Genomic DNA, 16,510 nt, shown 5'->3' with positions numbered 1-16,510 from the left:
CCAATTCAACAAATAGTTGAATCATAATAAAAGGTTTGGGTGTGGGGGGGCAAGTTTTTTCATTTTGACTCTATAGTCTGATAAATAGTTGATTTCATTGGCAATTCATCTGCTATCATGACCTTTTAAATGCAGATCACTTACTGTACAAACATCAGTGTTAATCATATAATAGTTCCTTGTAATGCTCCTTTGCTGTGTAGACAGGTTGCTTTTCCATTCACTGTCCCTTTCCATGCAGAACCCAAGTAATGGTGGAAACTTGAATGTGGTTTGCCAAGAAAAGCAACTCTATACTCTATACTTTGTAGGTGCCTGTAATGATTATGGTTACTGTGCAGATAAACACATGCAAATTTTTTTTTTAAACCTGTCAGCTGAGGAGGATATATTTCTTGCAGATGGAAAAACGCAAAGATCCATCTTCTGTGGACATCAGAGAAGTACTGTTAGAAATGAGGAAATACCGGATGGGACTCATACAGACCCCAGATCAGTTGAGATTTTCATACATGGCAGTTATAGAGGGAGCAAAATATATCATGGGAGACTCATCAGTGCAGGTAAAAGCTGTTTATTCTCCTCCGTGATATTTCTGACTAATTGATAGACCATTTGTCATAAAGTTTGACAGTACAGAAACACACCCTATCCTATGTCACCTATCACCAAGCCAGTTTTGGATGCAATTACACAGCTTGCCATGGATCTCATGTTCCTTAATCTTCTGGACCAGCCAAACTGCAGAGTCTTGTTAAATGCCTTTACTAAATCATTATCAATGGATACCTACTCTGTCTTTTTCAATATTAGTTAGCTCCTCGAAAGAACTTGATCAAATTAGTAAAGGAGGATTTCCCCTGCACAAAGCTATGCTAACAATCCATTATCAACTTCCACTTTTCCAAAAGTACATCAATCTATCCCATAAGATTTTCTTCAATAATTTTCCTACAACTGAGAGAAGTTTCACTAGCCTGTAGCTGCCTGGCTTATTCCTGCTGCCCTTTAATAAAGAAACAACTTTTGCTATCATCTGGTCTCCTGACAGCTCATCTGTAGCTAAGGAAAGTGTAAAAAATATTTGTCATAGCTCCAGCAATTTTCCTCCCCGGCTTTTCATAGCAGCCTGAGTTAGACCACAAGACATAGGAGCTGAATTAGACTGTTCGGCCCATTGAGTCTGTTCCGTCATTTGATCATGGCTGATCCATTTCCCCCTCAACCCCAATCGCCTTCCTTCTCCCCCTATCCTTTAATGCCTGACCAATCAAGAGCGTCAACTTCTGCGTTAAATACACCCAATGACCTGTGCTCCATAGCTGCCTCTGGCAATGAATACCACAGAATCACTGCTCCCAGCTAAAGAAATTCCTCCTAATCTCTGTTCTAAGTGAACGTCCCTCTATTTTGTGATTATGCCTCTGATCCTAGGCTCCCCTCTATTGGAAACATCCTCTACATATCCACTCTATATAGGCCTTTCAACATTCAGTAGGTTTAAATGAGATTTCCGCACCCCTCCCCCCCCCCCCCAAGTCATTATTCTTAATTCCAGTGAATACTGGTCCAGAGTCATCAAAGTTTCCTCATGTGATAAGCCTTTCATTCTTGGAATTATTTTCATGAACCTCCTTTGAACCCTCTCCAATGTCAGCATATTCTTTCTTAGTTAAGGAGCCCAGAACTGCTCTCAGTACTCACTAGTGCTTTATAAAGCCTAGCGTTACATCCTTGCTTTTATATTTCAGTTCTCTTGAAATGAATACTAACATTGCAGTTCTGTACCTCACCACCAACTTAACCTGCAAGTTAACCTTTAGGAAATCCTTCAAAAAGACTCATAAGTCCCTTTGCTCCACAGATTTTGAATTTTCTCTCTGTTTAAAAAATAGTCTATGCTTTTATTCCTTCTCCAAAAGTACATGACCTTGCATTTCCTGACATTGTGTTCCATCTGCCACTTCTTTGCCCATTCTTCTAATCAGCCTAAGACCTCCTGCAGCCTGCCACCTTCCTCAACACTACCCACCCCTCCACCTATCTTTCTATCATTCACAAACTTGGCCACAGAGCCATCAGTTCCATCATCCAGATCATTGACAGTGATCTCAACACAGACAACTGCAGAACACTACTAGTCACTGGCAGCCAATCAAAAAGGCTCCCTCTTCCCCACTCTTTGCCTCCTGCCAGTCAGCCAGTGCGCTCTCCATGCTGGTATCTTTCTTGTAATACCATGGGCCTTTATTCTAAGCAGCCTCATCTGCAGCACCTTGTCAAAGGCCTTCTGGAAATCTAAGTACACAAAATCCATCAATTCTTCTTTGCCCGTCCTGCTTATTATTTCCTTAAAGAATTCCAATAGATTTGTCAAACAAGATTTTCCCTTAGTGGAAACCATGCCAACTTCAGCTTATTTTACCATTGCCTCCAAGTACCCTGAAACCCTGTCTTCCGCAGTGAAAACTGACGCAAAATACTTACTATATATCATCCACCATTTCTTTGTCCTCCTTTACTACCTCTCCAGCGTCATTTTCCAGCGGTCCAATATCTACTCTTAGCTCTCTTTTACTCTTTGTATACCTGAAAAAAACTTTTTGTACAGGTGTTCCCCGTTTTTTGAGCATTTGCTTTACAACACCTCGCTGTTACGAAAGACCTACATTAGTTACCTGTTTTCATTAACAGAAGGTGTTTTCACTGTTATGAAAAAAGGCAGCGCGTGCCCCAAGCAGCCGAACTCCTCCCCCGGAACTGCATTCTAGCCGGCATTGCTTAAACACGTGCCTCTGAGTATCTGTGTTTTATTCCGATTTATTTTGTGCATCCATTTGCAAGTTGAGTTCTAAGGTATCGGAAAAGCCTAAAAGAGCTCGTAAGGGTGTTACACTTAGCGTAAAACTAGACATAATTAAGCGTTTCAATCGTGGTGAACAAAGTAAGGACAAAGTAAGTTTGGCTTACTTTGACGAAGATGATGTTGAAGAGGTTTTGGCATCCCATGACCAACAACTGATAGATGAAGAGCTGATGCAATTGGAAGAGGAAAGGATAACAATCGAAATTGAAAGCAGTAGCGAACAGACCAAAAGTGAAGTTGTCCAGGAACTCAACATGAAGCAACTGCGTGAGATTTTCGCTGCAATTGACAATGCTGCAATGATGGCAGAAAAGTACAACTTTAATTTTGAAAGGGTACGTAGGTTTAGGGCATATTTGCAGGATGGTTTGAGTGCTTACAAAGAACTGTATGATAGAAAAATGCGCGAGGCTAAGCAATCAAGCATACTGTCGTTTTTCAAGCCTTCCACATCAGTCACAGCAGACGACGAACCTCAACCTTCGACATCAAGGCAGGCAGACGTAGAAGACGGAAACAGACGACAATGAGATGACACCCCAGTCTCCCACCATCCCAACCTCTGACAACTCAGCCTAACACACCATTATTAATGTGCTTGCTGTCTTTCCAATTCCAGTAAGTGATACTACACTGTACATACATTATTTCTACTTTATATAGGCTGTGTATTTTTATGTGTTATTTGGTATGATCTGGCAGCTTCATAGCTTAAAGGTTACCGGAGAGAAGGCTTCTGCGAGAGCGCTTGTGCCGAGTGTTTCTGCCGAGAGCACTTGTGCCAAATGTTTCTGACGCGAGTGCTGCCGAGAGCGCTTGTGTGAGATTTTCACTACGGTAGACAGTGCTGCAATGATTGCAGAAAAGTATTTCTGCTTTATATAGGCTGTGTATTTACCATATCATTCCTGCTTTTACTATATGTTACTGTTGTTTTAGGTTTTATGTATTATTTGGCATGATTCGGTAAGTTGTTTTTTGGGTCTGCGAACGCTCACAAATTTTTCCCATATAAATGAATGGTAATTGCTTTTTCACTTTACGACATTCTGGCTTACGAACCATTTCATAGGAACGCTCTAGCTTTGGATGGTGGGGGAAACCTGTATCCTCTTGATATTATTAGCTAGTGTACCTTCAAATTTCATCTTTTCACTCCTTATGTTTTTTTTTTAGTTGATGAGCGTTCCCAGACCCAAAAAAATAACCTTCCATATCATACCAAATAACACTAACATATGGTAAAAGCAGGAATGATACCAACTAAAAGAGACCACTTTGCTGCTAGCAAAACCAATAATAACATCGGCAGCTTTCAAGATTCTTTCTCTCTGCGTGTAAATAGTACGAATGGTGGACGCAGGCAAGTTCAATGCAGGCACGATGTCTTTATTTCATTCACCATGATCAATACGTTTAATTACGTCCAGTTTTATGATAAGCCTTAGGACACAGCTTGCTAACAGATGCACAAAATAAATGGAGATAAAGCACAGATGCTCACAGGCACAGTTCAAAGCTATGGCGGTTAGATGCTGTGTGTAGTTCCTGGGGAAGGAGCTTGGGGCACGCTAAACAGTAACAGTTGCCTCTATACAGTAACAGCTCACTGCAAAACAAATGCTGAACGCTATTTTCGCTTTTCGTCTTTTTTCATAAAAGCAAAAATCCTCTTCGGATTTCTTTCAGTTAGTGAAAACAGGTACTAATGTACGTCTTTCGTAAAAGCAAAGTGGCATAAAGGAAAATTTCAAAAAGTGGGGGATACCTTTGCTCTATTATATGCCCTTTTTGCTTTTATGTTGACTGCAGAATCGAAAAGGATAACAAATACAGTACTCAAAGTGTTATGTCTCAATTCACGCAGTACAAGAAATAAGTGGATGATTGTGTTGCACTATTGTAGATGGTCAGGTACGATGTTGTGGCAATCACTGAATTGTGGCTGAAGGATGGTTGTAGTTGGGAGCTGAGTGTCCAAGGTTACATGTTGTATTGGAGGGACAAGAAAGTAGGCAGAGGGAGTGGAGTGGCTCTGCTGTTAAAGAATAGCATCAATTCAGCAGAAAGGTGTGCCATAGGACCAGAAGATGATGAATCCTTGTTAGGAATTGAAAGGATAAAAGGACCCTGATGTGGAGCACAGATTACAACAGGAAATAGAAAAGGCGTGTCAAAAAGCCAATGCTATGAAAGTCATAGGAGATTTTCACATAGAAGTCAATTGAGAAAATCAGGTTGGAAATGGATCTCAAGAGAGTGAGTTTGTTGAATGCCTACAAGATGGCTTTTTAGAACAGTTTGTTGTTGACCCTACTAGGGGATCAGCTATGCTGGATTGGATGTTATGCAATGAACTGTAGGTGATTAGGGAGTTAAAGGTAAAAGAACCCTTAGAAGGCAGTGATCGAAATAATACTGAGTTCAACTTGAAATTTGATAAAGAGAAAGTAAAGTCTGTTGTAGCAGTATTTCAGTGGTAGAGCATATTACAGTTGTATGAGAGAGGAGTTGGCCAAAATAAATTGGAAGGAGATGCCGGCAGGGAGGACAGCAGAGCAACAATGATGTGAGTTTCTGTAAAAAAAAAATGAGGAAGGTGCAAGATAGAGTATCTCAAGAACAAAGAAATATTCAAATGGAACGACAGTATAACCGTGGCTGACAAGGAAAGTCAAAGCTAATGTAAAAGCAAAAGACAGGGCATAAAACAAAACAAAAATTAGCAGCAAGCTAGAGGATTGTGAAGCTTTTAAAAACATACAGAAAACAACTAAAAGAATCATTAGGAGGAAATAGATGAAATATGAAAGCAAGCTCGCAAACAATACTAAAGTGGATAGCAAAAGCTTTCAAGTATGTTTTTTTTAAAAAAGACGAGAGTGGATATAGGCTCTCGAGAAAATGAGGCCAGAGAAATTATAATGGAGGACCAGGAGATGGCTGATGAAATAAATGAGTATTTTGCATCAGTCTTCACTGTGGAAGACACTAGCAGTGTGCCAGATGTTGAAGGGTGTGAGGGAAGAGAAGTGAGTGCAGTTGCTATCACAAGGGATAAAGTGCTCAAAAAGCTGAAAGACCTAAGGATACATAAGTTACCTAGACCAGATGAACTGCACCCTTGGGCTCTGAAAAAGGTAGCAGTAGAGATTGCATTAGTAATGATCTTTCAAAACTCATTGAACTCTGGCATGGTGCCAGAGGACTGGAAAATTGAAAATGTCACTCCACTCTTTAAGAAAGGAGGAAGGCAGCAGAAAGGAAATTATAGATCAGTTAGCCTGAATGCAGTGTTTGGGAAGATGTTGGAGTCAATTGTTAAGGATGAGGTTATGGAGTACTTGGAGACACAGGACAAGATAGGACATGGTCAGCATAGTTTCCTTGAGGGAAAATCTTGCCTGATGAACCTGTTGGAATTCTTTGAGGGGATTACAAGTAGGAGAGATAAAGGGGATGTAGTGGATGTTGTATATTTGGACTTTCAGAAGGCCTTTGACAAGGTGCCACACATGAGGCTGCTTACCAAGTTAAGAACCCATGGTGTTACAGGAAAGGTACTGGCATGGTTAATGCATTGGCTGATTGGTAGGAGGCAGCGAGTGTGAATAAAAGGATTCTTTTCTGGTTGGCTGCCAGTGACTGGTGGTGTTCCACAGGGTTCATTGTTGGGACTGCTTTTTATGCTGTGTATCAATACATGCCTTTGTTGTCAAGTTTCCAGATGATATGAAGATTGGTGCAGGGGCAGGTAGTGTTGAGGAAACAGGGAAGCGGCAAAAGGAGTTAGACAGATTAGGAGAATGGGCAAGAGAGTGGCAAATGAAATACACTGTTGGAAAATGCGTGGTCATACACTTTGATTGTAGAAATAAATATGCAGGTTGTTTTCTTAATGGGAAGAAAATCCATAAGTCAGAGGTGCAAGTGAACTTGGGGGTCCTTGTGCAGAACACCGTAAAAGTTAACGGTGGTAGAGTCAGTGGTGTGGAAGGCAAATGTAATGTTAGCATTCATTTTAAGTGGTCTAGAGTACAAGAGCAGAGATGTGTTGCTGAGGCTTCATAAGGCACTGTTGAGGCCTCACCTTGAGCATTGTGAACAGTTTTGGGCTCCTTATCTAAAAAAGATGTGCTGGCATTGGAGAGGGTTCAGAGGAGTTACACAAGGATGATTCTGGGAAGGAAAGGGTTATCATATGAGGAATGTTTGATGGCTCTGGGTTTATACTTGCTGGAATTTAGGAGGATGAGGGGGATCTCATTGAGACTTTTCAAATGTTGAAAGGCCTAGATAGAGTAGATGTGGAAAGGATGTTTCCCATGGTGGGGAAGACTAGAACTAGAGACGAGGGCACTACCTCAGGATAGAGGGGTGTCCATTTAAAACAGAAATATAGAGAAATTTCTTTAAGCAGAGGGTGGTGAATTTCTGGAATTTATTGCCACAGGCAGCTATGGAGGCCAGGTTGTTGGGTGTATTTAAGGAAAAGATTGATAGGTTCTTGACTGGACATAACATTAAAGGTTACAGGGAGAAGACCAGGGGAGTGGGGCTAAGGAGGGTAAAAAGAATTAGTCACAATTGAATGGTGGAGCAGACTCAATTGGCCAAATAGCCTAATTCTGCTCCCATGTCTTATGGTCTTTTTTGAAGTAGTGTTCATGGGTTCATGTCCATTCAGAAATCTGATGGCAGGGGGGAAGAAGCTATTCCTGAAATGTGTGTGTCTTCAGACTCTGTCACCTCATTTGGTAGCAATGAGAAGAGGCCATGTCCTGGGTGATGGGGTTACTTAATGATGGATGCAGCCTTTTGAAGGTTACAACTTCCTGCACCTTTTTCCAGTCCTGCACAGTGGCCCCTCTGTACCAAGCTCTCCATGGTACATCTGTAGAAATTTGTGCAAAATGTTGACACCCAGGAACTTGAAACTGCTCACCCTTTTCATTGCTGATCCCTTGATGAGTACTGGTGTGTGTTCCCTTGACTTCCCCCTCCCTGAAGTCCGCAATCAATTCCTTGGCCTTACTGATGTTGAATGCAAGGTTGTTGTTTCGATACCAGTCAACCAGCTGATCTGTCTCACTCCTGTACACCTCTTTCATAACCATCTGAAACTCTGACAGTAGTTATTTCAGTTAATTCATAATGGCGTTTGAACTGTGCTTAGCTACACAGAAATGGGTTTACAGGGAGTGGAACAGTAGGCTAAGCACACATCCTTGAGGTGCGCCAGTGTTGATTGTCAGTGAGGAGGAGATGTTATTTCTACTTTGCTCTGGCAAGGTTTGCAGGCTTTTACTTCTTACAAGGCAAATTCTTAACATCATGAATGTCTGTGGTGCTTCACTCTCAGATAGCTCAACATCTTTTATCAGAATTCCAGATGGTGACGAGGAGGTGTACAGAACTGAGATCAACCATTTGGTTGAGTGCTGTCACAACAGTAACCTTCCACCCATCATAAGATCAAGGAATTGATTGTAGATTCAGGAAGGAGAAGTCAAAGGAACATACACCAGTCCTCACTGAGGGATCAGCAGTAGGAAGGGTGAACAATTTCAAGTTCCTGGGTGTCAGCCTCACTGAAGATCTATCTTGGCCCAACATATTGGTGCAATTACAAAGAAAGTACGGCAGCGGCTATATTTCATTAGGAGTTTGAGGATATTTGGTATGTCACCAAAGACTTTCGCCAGTTTCTACAGATGTACCATGGAGAACGTTGTAGCTGGTTGCATCACCACTTGGTGTGGAGGGGCTATTGTTTAGGATTGAAAAAGTTGCAAACTTAGCTGAGTTCTGTCATGGGCACTAGCCTCACTATTACCAAGGTCATCTTCAAAAGGTGATGCATTCAAAAGGTGGCATGCATCATCAAGAATCCCTATCACCCAGGTCATGCCCTCTTCTCATTGCTACCATCAGGGTGAAGGTATAGGAGCCTGAAGACACACACTCAACGTTTAAGAAACAGCCTCTTCCCCAACTCCCACCATCAGACAGGCAGACATACTTTATTGATCCCGAGGGAAATCTGGTTTCGTTACAGCCGCGCCAACCAAGAATAGTGTAGAAATATAGCAATATAAAAAAACATAAAATAATTAAATAATAAATTAATCATGCCAAGTGGAAATAAGTCCAGGACCAGCCTATTGGCTCAGAGTGTCTGACACTCCGAGGGAGGAGTTGTAAAGTTTGATAAACTTTATCAAACTTCAAATTTCTGAATGGAGAATGAACCCATGTACATGACCTTTTTGTGTTTTTTTTTGCAGTAATTTAAATTATGTGCAAAAATGTAAGTCTTTCTTAATGTAATTTAGTTTTATTTTGCAATGTATTCCACTGTATTGTTGCCAGTGATATTAAACCTCATTCTAATTCTGAAATGCTTGCTGTTGTCTGAGTGAGGGATTGTCAAAACCTTTGTAAGATGAAAAGGTTTTTTAAGATTTGCTTTTTTACTTTGAGGCTTAGCAAGTTGTTTGTATGCTCATCTGATGGAACAAACAATGATTTTTTTTTGCCTGTGAACAGAAAAGATGGAAAGAGCTTTCCAACGAAGACCAGGAGCCTATACCAGGCAATGCTTCTCCACCACCCCAGCCTCCAAAACGAGCCCTTCCACGACATAATGAGAATAGGGCGCCTCATTTGTCAGTAGATGAAGCAACTGATGCAGCAAACAACATTTCCACAGAAGAAAATTCTGTACAAGAAAAAGAGATCAAAGCAAAGTATGTGAAGTGAGTCTTTTTTTAAAAAAAAAATTTAAATGTTACCCTGTTCTTTCTGTACATGTTTTGTATCTTAGGCTCTGAACTTCTGGAACTCCTTTATGGCTTGAGAGGTTTTATGTGTGGTTCTTGTGCTGACTCTTGTTTCAATTAACTGTCTTCTATGTCTTGTAGCTTCCCATCTTATGCAGATATGACTGACAATAACTTGAGAAATTATAATTTGGACTTGATCCTCTTTTTGTAATTCTATAGATTAATGCAAGTAATACCTAATTTCTTTTTTAGAATCCGTCTTTCCTATCAAGTGTGGATTTATTTTTTTGCTTGGGAAAATGAGGTATTCTATAACATCAAAAGAGTATTTTTAATTTCAACTGTCTAATGCATGGAAAATGGAAATACTGTTTACTATGCTGGTGTGACCATTTTAATTTCATTGAATGCAGCTTTTGAAGAAATAGTGCTATAGACCTTTTGTGTTTTACTGTGCTGTTATTTGTATATTGAATCAATGTCAGCTTATTTGGGTATTAATGATACGGTATAACATTAAAACTTAGAGTAAGGGAGGCTACTGATTGATGGAAATCAATTTTCACAAGTTTTTAGAAAAAGTATTTTTGCAAGTGAATTTTAAATTCTTCCCTGAAACCACTAGAATTATGTTTGTTATTGTTTCATCAATAAGTTAAACTGTTCTGGAATGACTAATCATATCTATATGAAGAAGACCTGATAATTGATTTATTTTAAAGATTTTTTAGGGGAATATGCTTCTGAAGGGTTAATCAATTTATCAATTATGATATATTTTATGTCATTGAAACACAGCTTTGCTGCATTAGAACTTTCTTTTCTTAGTACCTGTTATGTTTCTTTCCTGTCAAATGTTGTATCATCTTTGGGTTTCCTGGAACTCCACAGATATTGCTTTGAGCTGGTAACTAGGAAATGTATGATTAGCCTTGGGTATTAAGACTTTGATATGCGCCATATTGCAGTTGCAGAGTAGCAGGCTACCTTTTCAATGTTCCAACTTAACCATGATCAGGGAGTTGGTCATAAAATTGTTGCAACAAAGGAGCTCATTGAGTCATTTTGTGGAGTAGTCAAATTGGTCCTAGTCATATGCTTTTCATAGTGCTGCAAATTAATGTCTCTTGTGCTTATCATGGTTGTCCGTGTCACGGTAAGTCTGTGGCTGTATATTGTACCCTTTGTTTTGTGTATTAAAAAACTGCATTCAACTTTTTTCTTAAATTCTATATGTGATTGTATACCCTCATTATCACTTTCTTGTTTGCTTTCCAGTAATATTCGTAAGCGACATCGTGAGGATAGGATAGCAAGTACAGCGCAGAAAGTACAGCGAATGAAACAGAAGCTTAATGAAACCGAGGTGAAACGAAAAAGGTGGTTATATTGGAAACCTATTCTCATTAACATTGCTGCAGTTACTACTCTTGCAGTTGGAGCTATTGTTTGCTGCTCTATGTATTTTCAGTGATCAGTTTGTAACTTCATTTAATGGCACATGGTAGCATATTGCATCTGAGATTTCAGATGCTGAGGAATGATATTTCCCTGCACAAGAACTTTGTTTTTCAGGATTGACAAAGAAAAAATGCAGTAGGGTGGAGCTGTTTGGTTTTACTCAAAATTTGCAATATAGAATCTCAGGTTCTTGTACCGTCAGATGTTTGAATAAACAAAACCACCAGACACAAAGATTCTGTTGTAAATAAATTATCAGATCTGTACTACAATAAACATTTGGTTAAAAGTTGTGATTCCATTAAAAGTAGTTGTTCTCCTGTTCTTGAGATGTCCAAAAGGATATTTATATTTATTCTGTTTTGCCTGGTAGCCTGGGCATTATGAAAAGCACATTTATTTTGGTAGGAAGGTTTAAATATCCATGTCCATAAATATTAAACCAACAAGGAGTGGAAGCCAACCTCTTTGCATGGCTTGGGTTCTACTTTACTGGTTTAGCCAACTGATGTCCTGCATTTTTACATTTTTCCCCCTTTTTTATCTTATCAGCACATTTAAAACATATTTGCTTGGATTAAAGAGGTCACTTAAAAAGTTAATTATTTTGGGTTAAATATTTTTTCCATTTTGTTGTTTATTGGCCAGTATGTAGAATTCAGTTATTCTTTTGGCAAAGAGATTTGGAAGCCTTTTCAAAATAGTTTTAAGCAGTCTAAGTATTGTTGATTATCATTGTGAATGTCTAAAATACTAGTTAATTCCTTAACCCATAGAGGTTTCCAAAAAAAAGTGCCGTTCTTTATTTTCTGTTGCCAGATTTTTTTATTTTCATACTCCTATGATGTATATTTCTCAAATTTTACTTTAAAATTTTCAGTTCAATTTCTTGCATAGTTTACCAGGATATCTTTAAAGATAAATCATGCCTTTAATATACCAAAGTACTCATTCCATGTATAGAGATTGATATGTAAATAGACATCCAAAGTTGCTTCTGTGGGTTAAAGAGTTGAGAAGTGTTTCTAGTTAGTGCTGGTTAATGATGTGATTATCCTGAAATGAAACGATTATTCTTGTGTTTTGGGCAGGAAGGAGTAACCTGTTGGAAATAGCATCAGATGACACTTAAAATTTGTTACAGCTTTACATTCCAGAAAGACCAGCCGAATAAAATCTGCTTTTAATTAGTATCATTGTACATCTGTGTTGGAGATGATGCATCATACTATAAGATAAAGATTCTTGTAAGCTATGTCAGAATCTAATGATGTAAATTATGTCCAATCTGCAGTGTACTGTTATATTATTGAATCACTGCCACTTGGTATGATTAGTGAGCTTTGTAAATAGATCATCAATTTAGTGATGGAAATCAGGCATATGACAATTTATTATTTATTAATGTGTCCTTGCATTTCTGAATGTTTATGCATGCCTTCAAATGAGAAAATTCTGATCCTTGATCCAGTTTTCTCTCCAAACCTAAGGCGGGGTGGGGGCACTAATGGTAGGGAAGAGGATCTATGCCTCAAATAATACACTGATCTGGAAATAGCTTGGATCAAAGTCATAAACAGGATATATTGCATTAAGAATATCCTGCACTGTTCTCTGCATTGAAGCCAAGTATTTTACACCTCCATTTCATGAATGTGACAGGAGATATATTAGTGGGCAATACTTGATTTTCATGTATTCAGTAATCAATCATTTCTTTCTTGTTCATGACTCAGGATAAAATCTCTTTAACAGAGCTTGAAGCTGATGTACTTTATATCAGACATGTGATTGCTAGTTTATTACTTAATCAGCCAGTGGCTAGAATTCTTAGAAACTTGCACCCAGCACTTACCCTGTTGGTTTGAGCCTAGAGCTCTTATCTACAATAAAAGCGAAGTTACTGGGAATAACATTAGTGATGTGTATTTGATGTGAAATGTCACAGTTCATTTCTTTAGTTAGGTATGTTCCCAGCTCTTAAAGTTTGGAAGATTTGCTTCCTTAACTTGCACTTATTCTGTTTAAAAAGAAATTAGAACCTAGTAGTTACTGGGATGATCATGAGAAGGCCAGTATTGGAAAGTTTAAATGAAAGTGTAAGCTTGGGATATTTTTAACTCTGAAGATAACTGTTGGAGAAGTTCCAGGTATATATTGTAGGTTAAATAGAGCACAATTTAGGTATGTGGCCTGAAAAAAAAAGAAATGACACTGTAGCTCAAGGTGGCCCGAAGTAAATTGGGCATATTGCCTGTAAGTTCTTCCCTCGTGTAATTTATTGTAGATCTAATGAGGGTAAAGTTGATGTAACTCATGTGAATTGAAGATTTATTACTGAAAGTGTAAAATTTCTCAAAATTGAATTAAAATCTTATTTACGAAGAGAAAAATGCAATTTCAAAATACTCTAAACTTAACTCTTTAATGAGCTTGGCTGCTGTTTTTTATGATATAATATTAAATATGGGGTTATAAGTAAATAAGAGTTCAAATAATTGACTTAAATGAGATTTGGCATGAAAACATGTTCGTGTCATAACGTTACATTAAATTATCTAGTTTAATAAGCACTGCAGATTAATCTGAATTTTCAAAAAAATACAAAAAGACAAGTAGAAGAGTTTGCAGTTTTCAGAGTTATCACAGTTTTATCTTTTTTGTTTTCTCTCATGTATTCCTATATTTTAACTGAACGGTATACTGATAGGAAGGTAGAGACTTTACATGTATATGCTTTCATTTACAAGCTCAGGACCTTCCAAAACCCCTACAGATATGAAGTAATCCATGTGTTCTTGTTTACTAAATTTAAAAAAAAAGTTTGATCTTTGTAATGAGATTCTTTTGAGATAGTTCCTTTTTATCATTGGAATCTTGAATGTTAAAATATGCATTTTGGTTCATTGGTACATGTAATGAGGTATAGTGAAAAATTTTCTGGCCATGCTATCCATACAGATCAATTCCCTTACAACAGTGCTTTTGGGTAGTACAAGGTAAAGCAATGATGCAGAATAAAGTCTTACAGTGACAAAGTGCAGTTCAGGTAGACAAAAAGGTCCCAAGGTCATAATTAGGTGAATTTTGGAGTCAATAATCCATCTTATTGTACTTGGGGACCATTCAGGAAATATCCAACAGGAGCCTTTAATAGCTTTAAAGATATTAAGAAATGTAATGATCAGTTATCATGAAGGGGAGGAATGGAGATTGTTTATTAGTTGATATGTCGAATTAATATATTGAATTGTTAGATTGGCCAACAAAAAAAGGCATAATTTGCATGTTGAGGTAAGTTTTTCCCACTATAATTTACATACATATTTTCACCAAAGCTGCCAGTTTATATTGTTAAACATTGATTGATTAAAATATGATCCACAATAATATGTCATACCACTGGACAGAAAGTTTGTAAAACATAATTTTAAGATGTAGACTTTGATTCCAGTTTGCAACAATATAAGATTGAATTCAAATCTGTATAGAACTACGTTTCTTCTCATAACTCCATGTAATAAAACACCACATGAAAAGCAAAATATTTCTCTTCAACTGCAAGTCCAACCTGAGGAAAGATGAAGAAAATTAAAACTTTTAAATCACATTTAAGTAAAGGGCGCACCTTTTAATTTTAAGTACGATCATGTTCCTAATATATTTTGGAATTATACTTACTAAATAATTTATGTTAACCTTTTACCTTTTGTGTTGATGAATAATTAAAAGCTTAGATTTCTTGTGCAACTTTTGAATTAATTCATATCCCCTTTAGAAATCATTTTGCATACCTTGGACATGAGAACTTTAAAAACCTTTAATATGGTTAATGCCAGGAATGTTCTCATGCAAAAAGTAATCCTCTCATCTAATGCCTAAAGCTCATTGGGGCATTGCAGGTGCATTCAACAAACCTTCGGAAACTCCGATGGACAAGACTTTTTGGAAGGATAGGCTTCATGGGCTTTTTTATCCCATCCTGTCTTTTGATTCAAGAGATCTTGTTCTGGCTTCTGTCAAGTCACTATATTGGCTTAATTAACTGACTCAGTCAATATCTGTGTTTAAGTATATCCCCTTAATGGTGTATAAGAATGGGAACTGGCAGAAAATAGATTAATGCAAATATTCTGGATTGACTTTACTGTGAAACAAAGTAATTGAATATCTTCAGGTGCACTAATTTACTGTTTCTCCCAAATCTATTATTTAAGCATAATCAATTAATAAGATGTACACTATTACAAAAGGTTATTAAAATTATTTGAAAATTGTAGTTTATCTCTTTTATTAAATCATTCCTTTACATCAGGATCCTTATTTGTATTCATCTCATTGCATTGTGACCCTATGATGAAAGGGAATGCTGATTATGGTTCTGTATTTGCCAGACTCCCACAGTCTGGCTAAATCAACTGATTGCAACATAATTGAATAAAGCAGTTAGCATGAATTGAGAATAAATTTGAGCTGCTACAAATTGTGAACCATATGCTGACAATTAATACAACTGTTCTTTCAAGCTATCTATATGTCAAGTTACATAAGCCAGCTATTTTACTCAGAGATCATCTGAAAGAATTTGAAATCAATAACTTGTTATCCAGAGACCAGGATTTTTTTCCCATTGGTTTCTTAATTGCACTGCCTGTGAAGTACTTATTAATGTGTCGATAAAGTGGAACTGTTGCATTGAGTAAATGTTTTATGTTCTGTATTGTATGTCATAGGCTAAAGACTGTCTGACTGCTAACTCCACACAACAGATGCCACATTCTGCACCTATTTTTATCAACCGTGGAAAATAAGAAAAATACCACTCAAGAATAGTGAGGTCTGCTGTTCAGGAGACCTCACATGTAACTGTTTACAGCGTAAACTACTAGATGCAGGAGACAAAACACAAACCTGACCCCACAAGACTTCTGCAGAGGGTGGACTTCATGTATTATCACATGTTTTATAATGCTTATAGTCTGCGCCTTGCAAAAACAAAAGTTTTAAAAAAGCTTTGTACTTTAGTCATTTCACTGTGTTGTATTTTTATACCTTTTGATCTGCATTAAATGTTCTGAAAGAATAAAATAAAGGTGGCTGGTTTTTTTGGAAACTTAAGTTTGATCCATAATTAATATGATTATCTCAGGTTACCTTTTAAATCATATTATTAGTAAGCATACCTAAGTACATAAATTAGTTTTATTTTCCTGCAGTTAGTTTCCCCTATGAAGGCAATTGTATATAGAAATTTTTAAATCATTGGTAATTGCTTGAATTGTTATAATCTTTGTTGTCAGTGCTCCCCCAAAGATATTAGGTGGCATGGTAATACCGGCGATCCGGGTTCAGTTCCTGCCGCAGCCTGTAAGGAAATTGTGCGTGCTCTCTGTGACTG

General features: G+C 37.7%; 1 protein-coding gene across 6 annotated transcripts in view; it reads left to right on the top strand.

The window, feature by feature from the left end:
• Positions 1-16,204, top strand: part of ptpn2b (protein tyrosine phosphatase non-receptor type 2b) — a 105,835-nt gene extending 89,631 nt beyond the window's left edge. For 3 of the 6 annotated variants that reach the window (XM_073046584.1, XM_073046620.1, XM_073046612.1), the window contains 3 exons: positions 402-563; positions 9,416-9,624; positions 10,930-12,780. In XM_073046584.1, the coding sequence (XP_072902685.1) occupies positions 402-563; positions 9,416-9,624; positions 10,930-11,125 (567 nt within the window). In that variant the 3' untranslated portion in view covers positions 11,126-12,780. Of the gene's footprint in view, positions 1-401; positions 564-9,415; positions 9,625-10,929; positions 12,781-15,845 lie in introns of those variants that run through there. The other 3 variants (XM_073046602.1, XM_073046593.1, XM_073046629.1) reach the window with 3 other exon arrangements.
• Positions 16,205-16,510: the final 306 nt, after the last annotated feature.

This window comes from Hemitrygon akajei, chromosome 1, assembly GCF_048418815.1.
Source record: "Hemitrygon akajei chromosome 1, sHemAka1.3, whole genome shotgun sequence".
Lineage (NCBI taxonomy): Eukaryota > Metazoa > Chordata > Chondrichthyes > Myliobatiformes > Dasyatidae > Hemitrygon > Hemitrygon akajei.
Note: the sequence above shows the minus strand (reverse complement) of the source record. Positions and strands in the feature narration are given on the sequence as shown.